Source organism: Salvia miltiorrhiza, unplaced genomic scaffold, assembly GCF_028751815.1.
Source record: "Salvia miltiorrhiza cultivar Shanhuang (shh) unplaced genomic scaffold, IMPLAD_Smil_shh fragScaff_scaffold_21, whole genome shotgun sequence".
Taxonomy (NCBI): Eukaryota; Viridiplantae; Streptophyta; class Magnoliopsida; order Lamiales; family Lamiaceae; genus Salvia; species Salvia miltiorrhiza.
Genome location: NW_026651446.1, coordinates 567,166 through 576,945, shown reverse-complemented (window position 1 = coordinate 576,945; position 9,780 = coordinate 567,166). Strand labels below are relative to the sequence as shown.

At 46.0% G+C, this 9,780-nt stretch overlaps 2 protein-coding genes across 2 annotated transcripts; both read left to right on the top strand.

The window, feature by feature from the left end:
- The first annotated feature begins 1,865 nt into the window (after positions 1-1,865).
- Positions 1,866-3,272, top strand: LOC131002809 (uncharacterized). Its single transcript, XM_057929276.1, has one exon. The coding sequence runs from the start codon at positions 1,866-1,868 to the stop codon at positions 3,270-3,272; it is 1,407 nt and encodes a 468-aa protein (XP_057785259.1).
- Positions 3,273-6,049: 2,777 nt separating this feature from the next.
- Positions 6,050-6,514, top strand: LOC131002808 (uncharacterized). Its single transcript, XM_057929275.1, has one exon. It carries the CDS (start codon positions 6,050-6,052, stop codon positions 6,512-6,514), a length of 465 nt encoding a protein of 154 aa, XP_057785258.1.
- Positions 6,515-9,780: the final 3,266 nt, after the last annotated feature.

Below are 9,780 nucleotides of genomic sequence, written 5' to 3'. Positions count from 1 at the left end.
AAGAGCTTCACAAGCCAAGGGTGCTGAATTTCTGTCTTGGTGTACTTCATTTTGAGAGTAAAAGCTAGCCCAGGCTGCGGGGCAATTTCTAGTACTTTGCATTTTATGTTTTGCACGGCACTTTCGGCCGTAGGTACTTTCATTTTCATTTAAGTCATTTCAATTCCAGTTATGTTTTCTTTTATATCTTTTGCTTGTGTTATTTACGTTATGGTTGGCTAAGTTTATATTCTGATTTGGGGTAAGATGATCTAAGCATGAATGAATAAACTCGAGAGGTCTAATTTGGGCATAATAACTATATGATCATATTCCCGATACACTAGGTTTGATTCCAAAAAGGTTGTAACAACTTGGTTAATTAATTGATCACTAGTTAACTAGGGAGTTCTGGCCACAAGTAATACTTTGGGTAAAAGGCGAGTTGCCATCGACCTCCAAAATAGTACAACTGGTGTTGGAGCCGTGACTGCTGTGAAATATCGGCGTAAGAGTCAAGTGGGTCTATTTAGTTCTTAAAGCATTCTGGGCAAAGCACAACTAGCGATAGGCCATCGCAGAGAGCGTGGATGTTGTCCGGGGTAGTTGATTTCCATTAGCTGACCCTTCTAAGGAATCATAAACTGAAAGGATAGATTGGGCAGGGGGTTTGTTGTGTGCGTGACGAGTGACAATAGGGGCACAACCATTCTTATGCCTATAACCACTGGTATGTGAATATAGTGACTACTCTTTGCACCAATGATCGAGTGTCAATTCATGTTTAGTGATTAGAACCCAAGTCAGAATTGTTTTGTTATTTGATTTATCTCTTTTGTTATTTCAGTTTAGATTGGATATCTGTTCTGCCCATAACCACATTTTGGTCAGAACACCGAGGAAAACAAAACCTTTTTAGTGACACCCTTGCAGGAGAAGTTACTGCTCAGTTCCCTGTGGATTCAACTCTGGACTTATCGCTAGCTAATCTAGTTGTGGGCACAGGATTATTTTATTTGCACGAAGCTCAAACGACAGTTCCGTCAAATTGGCGCCGTTGCCGGGGAACTGAGAGCGCTAGTAATCTCTTTTGTGATTTTTTGTGTGAGTTTTACCTTCACGTTTGTGCATGCGTTTGTTCCACGAGGATATCGAAAGAATTGCTCGAGAGAACAACGCGGCTAGACGCAGGGCAGAACAAGAGGCACAAGCCAGAGAGAGACAATTAGAAGCAGAGAGACAGAGAGCAGCGGAGAGAGAGATGGCAGAAAATCCAGAAGGGCAGAATGATAACGCCAACAAAACTCTCCGAGACATGATGTTTCCAAGCAACCTGAACCTCCGACCCTCAGCCATAGTACTGCCTGAGATCACTGGAAATTGGGAGCTGAAGCATACTCTTATCCAGATTTTGCCCAAATACAGTGATATGCCCGGAGAGGACCCTCAAAGATATCTCCAAGACTTTGAAATGGCATGTGGAACGGTGCGCACCGCTAGCCAAGCACTTGGCGAATACATCCAACTCCTCACTTTTTCCGTTCTCTCTGTTAGAAGTAGAGATGGAGCGCTAGCCAAGGAAGTATCCGAACATGGCAGGAGCTACAAAACAAGTTTTTGGAGCGATATTTTCCAGCTGCCCGGTCCAGAATCTGAGGACTCGAATAAGCAATATAAAGATGGGATCAGCAGAAGTTCTATATGAGTATTGGGGAAGGTTCAAGCAAATGCTGGCCAAATGCCCACAACACCAAATACCGGATCATGACCTTATTAGGTATTTCGTGGGAGGACTCCGGAGGCAAGATAGGCAATGGTTACACGCTGCATGTGGAGGATCGATCTTAAATAAATCCGCAGCGGAGGCTTTCAAGCTCATAGCCGACATGGCAGAGGAATCGAGAGATGAGGAAGGAACTATAGTCAGGAACCCTCTGACGCCAGCCACCTCTGCCCAAGACGAAAAGTTGGATAAGCTGTGCAACATGTTCGAGAAGTTTATGACGAACCAAGGAGCATCCAATCAGGGAATACCCAACATTCGGAAGCTTGTGAAGGCATGCCAACTCTGCATGGCAACTTCACATGCAACCGATGAATGTCCACAACTTTTCGAAGATGAAGAGCTTAATGCCATTGGACAACAACCAGGAGGAAACAATGGAGGGCAGAACCAGAAACCTTTTGAGCCCTACAGACAGCAGTATAACAATCAAGGATGGAGGCAACATGAGAACCTTAGGTACGGCAACAACCACTATTTGGGGCCAAACCAAGGGCAAACGAGTAACCCACCACAATACTCGCAACAACCTCAACAAGCAAGAGGGTCTTCCTTATCAGAGCTAGTGCATCAAATGGCTCAGCAACAAGTGAAGTTCCAGAGTGAGACCGAAAAATTCATAATGGAGACAAGAGGAGGAATGCAGAATGTGAACTCCCAACTATCACATCTTGCCCAAGCAGTTGCCAGACTTGAAAGCAAACAAGGGACACTCCCGGCCCAAGTGGAGGTGAAGAAGGTGAATGCCATGACACTCAGAGGAGGAAAGGAACTACCCGAAGTGGTGACAGAGAAAAAACGAGAAAAATCAGAGATTAACGAGCAAGTCGGAATGGGATCAGCAGATGAGGAAGAATTTGCCAGAGAGAAAGAGGCAAAGCTGAAGGCGATTGGGAAGGGAAAAGAGAAATCAAGCCAGACCGAACCCATACTTCCTTTTCCAGGCAGAGCAGCCAAGGAACAAGAAAAAGAAGAATTAACCGAGCTGGTCAAAATCTTCAAGAAGGTGGAAGTCAATATGCCCCTTTTGGTTGCATTACGCTCTATGCCTAGATGTGCGAAATTTCTCAAAGAACTCTGCACTAGGAAAGTCAAATACACTGATGATGCAAAATTTCAAGTGGGAGAATCTGTATCCGCGGTCTTACAAAGAGATATGCCGATAAAATGTGGAGATCCTGGGATGTTCTACATTCCTTGTGTGATAGGAACAATGAAAGTGGAGAAGGCGATGCTCGATTTGGGGGCATCCATCAACGTTATGCCCTTATCCATGTACCAGGACCTGGAGATAGGACCGCTGAAGCCCACCCGAGTGGTAATCCAACTGGCAGATCGATCAAGTGTCTACCCAGAGGGGATATTGGAAGACGTGCTGGTCAAAGTAGAGGAACTCATCTTTCCAGCGGATTTTTACATTCTCGACATGGGGAAGTCAAAAGCACGAGATCCTGTAATACTTTTGGGCAGACCATTTCTAAAGACCTGCCAGGACTCGTATAGATTGTGATACGGGCAAGCTGACTTGTCAGTTCGAAGGAGAAACGGTGACCTTCGACATACACAATGCCATGAAGCATCCAGCCGATACAGAGATGGTGAGAAGTGTAGACATGATCGAGAAAGTTGTTGAGGAGGTTTTGCCCAGAGTAGCATTCAAGGAGCCATATGACATAATAATCCAGAATGCCATAACAGACGAGGACTTGCAAGAGGAGCAATTGCAAGAGGCGGTGAAAGTACTAAATGAGTGGAGCGAAGAGGTCAGCTACATTGAGGCACTAAAAATCCCAACCTTGAAGGAGGAAGACCGACTAGTGCCTTCGATCCAAAGGGCACCCAAGCTCGAGCTGAAGTCTCTGCCCAAACACCTAAAGTATATCTTCTTGGGCGAGGATGACACGTTGCCCGTTATCATCAACTCAGAGTTGACACTTGAAGACGAGAACAAAGTCAAGATGACTTTGGGGAAGTACAAGGAAGCAATTGGATAGACCCTAGCCGATATCAAGGGCATAAGCCCCACCGTATGCATGCACCACATATTGCTAGAGGAAGATACAGTTCCAGTCAGAGACCCCCAGAGGAAACTGAATCCAGCCATGAAGGAAGTAGTGATGAAAGAAATACTCAAACTATTGGATTTGGGCATAATATACCCAGTATCCGATAGCAGGTGGGTAAGCCCAGTGCACGTTGTGCCCAAGAAGTCGGGCATACAAGTGGTGGAGAATGAATTCCGAGAATTGATTGCTACAAGATTGCAAACCTACTGGAGGGTGTGTATCGATTACCGCAAGCTAAACCAGAAGACAAGGAAGGATCACTTCCCTTTACCCTTTATCGATGAGATGCTGGAAAGACTTGCGGGGAATCAATATTTTTGCTTTCTAGATGGATACTCAGGCTACATGCAGATTTGGGTCGCAGAGGAGGACCAGGGCAAAATGACATTCACTTGCCCTTTTGGGACGTTTGCCTATCGGAGGATGCCATTTGGGCTATGCAACGCCCCAGGCACATTCCAAAGATGCATGATGAGCATATTCTCTGACCTCTTAGAGAATTGCATCGAAGTCTTCATGGATGATTTCACGGTGTATGGGCAAACTTTCGACTCGTGTTTAGACAATTTGGAAAAGGTACTGCAGAGGTGCGTGGACAAGAGCTTGGTGTTGAATTATGAGAAGTGCCACTTCATGGTCAGAGAAGGAATTGTGCTCGGACACGTGATATCAGGCAGAGGAATAGAGGTGGACAAAGCAAAAATTGAAATCATTGCCAAGCTACCATATCCAACGAACATTAAGCAGCTACGAGGATTCCTTGGGCATGCTGGATTCTACAGAAGGTTCGTGAAGGACTTTGCAAAGATTGCCCAACCGATGACAAGGCTGCTACAAAACGAAGTGGAATGGAATTTTGATGAGGATTGCAAGGAGGCGTTCGAGATCTTGAAGAACAATCTAATCTCCGCACCCATAATACAACCCCCTGACTGGGGAATGCCTTTCGAGGTAATGTGCGACGCCAATGGATATGCCATAGGGGCAGTTCTTGGGCAGAAGCGGGGAAAGGAGAGTCACGTCATCTATTATGCCTCAAAGACACTGAATGGAGCTCAAGTCAATTATTCCACGACAGAGAAGGAGATGTTGGCAGTGGTGTTCGCTTTTGAAAAATTCAGATCTTACCTGCTTGGAGGAAAGACCACAGTCTACACCGATCATGCGGCTCTGAAGTACCTTCTGGCCAAAAAGGAATCTAAGCCCAGGCTGATTCGATGGGTTCTGCTACTACAAGAGTTCGACGTGGAGATAAAGGGACAAAGCTGGAGCACAGAACCAAGTGGCTGATCACCTCAGTAGGATCGTGAGGAAGGAAGAAGGGGAACCAATCAATGAGACGTTCCCGGATGAACAATTGTTCAATGCCCAGGGAAGAAGAGAAGATCCGTGGTACGCTGATTTGAGCAATTATCTCTGCTCTGGGTATGTACCCCTGGGTATACTTATGCCCAGAGGAAGAAATTGGCCAAAGATAGCAGATAATACATATGGGACTGAACCATACATGTGGAAGCAATGCGGGGATCAAGTGCTTCGAAGATGTATCCCACAAGAGGAGCAAGGAAGCATCCTAGAATTCTGTCATTCGAAGGAGTGTGGGGGACACTTTGGGCATAAGAGGACAGCAGCCAAAGTTCTGGAGTGTGGGTTTTATTGGCCAACTATCTTTAAGGACAGCTACACCATTTGCAAGAGTAGCCCGCAATGCCAGCGAGAAGGGAACATCACCAGGAGGAATGAAATGCCCATGATGCCCATTATGCCCGTGGAAATCTTTGACATTTGGGGAATGGATTTCATGGGGCCCCTTCCCAGCTCGAGAGGAAACTTGTACATCCTACTTTTGGTAGATTATGTCTCCAAATGGGTGGAGGCAAAAACATCCCCAACGAATGATTCAAAGGTAGTGGTGAATTTCTTGAAGACTAACATCTTTTGCAGGTTTGGTGTACCCAGAGCAATCATCAGCGACCAAGGATCCCACTTCTGCAATTTCTCGGTCGAAAACCTGTGCAAAAAGTATGGAGTCCAACATCGAGTCTCGACAGCCTATCACCCACAAGCCAATGGATAGGCCGAGCTCTCAAATCGCATAATCAAAACGATTTTGCGAAAGACCGTTGGCCCAACAGGGAAGGACTGGAGTCTCAAGCTGGAAGATGCCTTATGGGCATATCGGACTGCATACAAAACTCCATTCGGGATGTCACCATATCGAATGGTTTATGGCAAGAGGTGTCATTTACCGGTGGAATTGGAGCACAAGGCGTTCTGGGCAGTGAACAAAGTAAACTATGACTGGGACAACGCAGGGCAGGCAAGGAAGTTAGAGATCCAAGAGCTCGAAGAAATCAGGAGGGAGGCATACGACAATGCTGTTCTCTACAAAGAAAGAATGAAAAAGAGCCATGATGCCTTGATCACCAGCAAGCAATTCAGCCATGGGCAAGAGGTCCTGCTATACCAGACACGGTTCAAGTTTGCACAAGGGAAGCTTAGTACCAAGTGGACCGGCCCATTCGTGGTGAAGGCCCAATTCCCAAACGGAGCCGTGGAGATTGGGAACCTGAAATCTGGGAAAGTGTTCAATGTGAATGGACAAAGGTTGAAAGCCTATTTTGGGCATAAGCCCGATGCTGGGGAAGAACTGGATCTCGACCCAGCCACAAGCACCCCAAATTAATAGGATGGTATCACGTCATGCCCAGGACGATAAATAGGGCACTAGCCAGGAGGTAACCTGGTATTTCCGTTTAGTTCTCTTTTAGTCTATTTCGTTTTTCGTTTTTGTTTGCCCAGGAACCCGGTTATGCCCACAGCTGTGGGCGAGTTTTAGTTTCCCGCCTTCGCGGAAATATGAAGTTGTCTTGCAGAAACAGGGAAGGAGTTATGGGTAAAAGGACAGTCGATTGAAGAAGCAATGATTCCAGGGCAAAAGAGGGCTCTCGGGCAGAACGCGGCTGAAACCACCAGACGCACGTCACATCAAGTGACAGTTGTCAGCCCTTTACATCCCCCAAAAACCCTAAAAACCCCTACCACGACGTCATTCCCCTAACTAGCCAACTTCCCATAATCACCACCACCTTCCCGACCTTTCGAATACCAAAACCACCATCAGCCACCATGGTATCCACCAGACCCAAAAAACAAACTTAGAGGAATACCCGACGGAACAGAAATCGACCTTACCGGAGAAAACCCCTCACCGTCAAAACCAAAGCACTGAAGAAAACCCCACATAAAGAACCACTTCCGATGGAAACCACACCTACTCCCTTATCCAAAACCCTAGCACTAACCGAGAGCCCCTCGCCGGTAGACGAACATGCAATCGAGCAACTCACGGCAGAAATCGACGTCCCTACTCTCGGCGATGGAGACCAGCATGTAGTTGAAGGAGAGAGCAAAGCGACACCGGACAAGGCGAAGGAAAGCAAATGAGAGCCGTCCAAGAAAAGGCGCATCACAGCTGTCCAGAAGAGGAAGAAGCGGACAGCCGAGAAATCGGCCACGCCAGCCAAAGAATCATCCACTGAAGAAAACAAACCATCTGGTTCGGCTGCAGAGAGCGAAGAACAGGGAGATTCCGGCGAGGAGCAAGAAGAAACTCCGGCAAAAAGGAGGAAGAAGGTGTTAGACCCAAACCCAATCCGAATGATAAAGGAAGAACCGGCATCTACACCAAGGAGCAAGAAGATGGCGGAGAGAGGGATTGCTGTGCCCAAGATTCTGGATATGGACGCACTAAAACCCCTGGGCATAGTGGACAAGGTAAAGGAGTATTTCAACAACATCGGATGGAAGGCATTCTTGGATTGGCCAGGGCACGCCTACGAGGAGGTGGCGAGAGAAGTGTTTGAATCAGTGCAGGTGGACATCAACCAAGCCTGTGGTCCTTTGGGCATGAGTTTCTCCATGAATGGGGAGATCAGAGACATGTCCGTGAATGAGCTCAACCAAAATCTTGGGATGATTAGGCTTAAGGATCTGCAGAAGAAGGACTACAAAGAGGCGAAGAGAGGAATCCCCACATTCACTGCACAGGAATGGGATGAAATGTGGGCAGAAATAGGAGATGGAGGCCAGTTCAGAACTCAGAAGGTTAAGGGGCACAGGATTCGCGATTCAGCCCTGAGGGTTTGCCATCGCATTCTCTCGTACTCCCTTTTCGGCAAGCTCGACAGCGGAAATGCTATGTCCAAGAAGGATCTCTTTATCCTTTGGGCAATGCACAGTGGGGTGAGGCTCAACTTTGGGGCCTTTCTGATTGAGCACATCGATTCCATAATCAGCAAGCCAAATCAGAGTCTTTCCTGCATTCAATTCACCACCACTTTCGCCGAGATGAATGAGATTGAGATTGACGAGGGGAACACCAGAATTGAGCCTGAGAGGTTGAACATCGAAGCCCTGATCCACATGAAGGACGTAAAAATAGATCGGGGTATTCCCAGATTTATAAATCCAGATGAGAGGGAATCTTCAGCAGCCGAAGCCCAAGGACCCGTTGAGGAAAAAGGGAAAGAGAAGCTGGAGGAGCCAGAGTCGGAAGAGGAAAGAGATAGGCTGGATCGGATCGAGAACAGGATAATCGAGACCCAGGAAGCACTGGCGAAAACCCAGAAGGCCCTCCTAGCCTTTTTCAAGCATCAGGGGTTCAGGTATCCACCTGCACCTGCTCCTTGAATTCTACCCTCCCTAGGATGTTTAGTTTTTAGTTTGTTTTGTTTTGTTGCGTCTTCATGATTTGTGTTTGATCGTTTGTGTTGGTGTTTCTGTTTTTGTTCGTCTGTTTTAGTTTATGTTTTTCTTGACCCCCTCTACACACCCACTTTGCCTAAAGCAAAGTGTGTGTGTGGGGGGGGGCCAAGACGTCTGTTGTTGCTTTACCGGGTAATCCTTGTTCTCGCACCCTTTGCCTTAAGGCAAAGTGTGTGAGTGGGAGGGAAGACCCGGTATCTTTTGTGTTTTTAAGTTTGTGTCAAGCATGTTGTACGTTCGAGGTTTCTCAGTTTGTGATGATTTGAAAGTGCAATTGTGTGAGTAAGATTAAGCAAACTCTATGTCGTATGTAGTTGAGGACGATGGATAGGGAATTGGGCATACCTTGTGAGGATTTGAGCTTTTAAATTGTTACTTTATGCCAAAACAATTCTTTCTTTCATTGTGTGAATTTTGACATCTTGATTAAGGGGAATGCTAGAACTTGCCTTGATTCTTGGTCGAACCCTGTGTACACAGTCTAGGTGTATTGAATGATTTAGGCATTTTCTTTCTTTAAGCCCACTAAGCCAAACTGACCAACCCTACATCTATCACTTGCAACCATTTTGAGCTTAATAATCCTTTTGAATTCACTTATAATTTTGCCTAAATTTGAGCCATCCCGGTCAACACTGAACTTAAGGGCAAAACAAAAAGAAGGGGAGAATGGTGTAATGGATCCTATGGGCAGGACTAGTGCAAAGAAAATGCAAAATGGGAAATCTAAATCCCAAAACAGAGAAAAGTCCAGAAAGAGAAAAAAAAGAAATAAAAAGAAAAGGAAAAAAAAAGAGAGGAAGAATAAAGGGAAGAATGTGCTTAGGCCCGTAAGAATAGGCAAGGATCAAAAGAATTTGGGAAGACAGTTGCCCAGAATGAAGTTCAGTATGACCTTAGCCTCGTACCAAAAATCCTCACCTTATGCCTTAAGCCACATTACAACCCATGAAAGACCTAATGAGATGCACCTAGGACTTTGACTAAAGGGAAAGATATTAGAAGATAGGCAAGCTTATGGTCAGAACACAATCAAGATGTCCGGAGTGTAAACACGAGCCTAAACACTTGAGAGAAAGAGTGAAATGGGAGGAACATCCTTATGCCCACAACCCGATCTTGACTCAATTGATGGCAATTTTGATTGTTTGATCCAGCTACTTGTTGTTTCTTTTGATTTTCATT

Coding starts and splice junctions, on each gene's coding strand:
- LOC131002809 (XM_057929276.1), top strand. CDS start 1,866: ATGGCAGAGGAATCGAGAGATGAGGAAGGAACTATAGTCAGGAACCCT.
- LOC131002808 (XM_057929275.1), top strand. CDS start 6,050: ATGGTTTATGGCAAGAGGTGTCATTTACCGGTGGAATTGGAGCACAAG.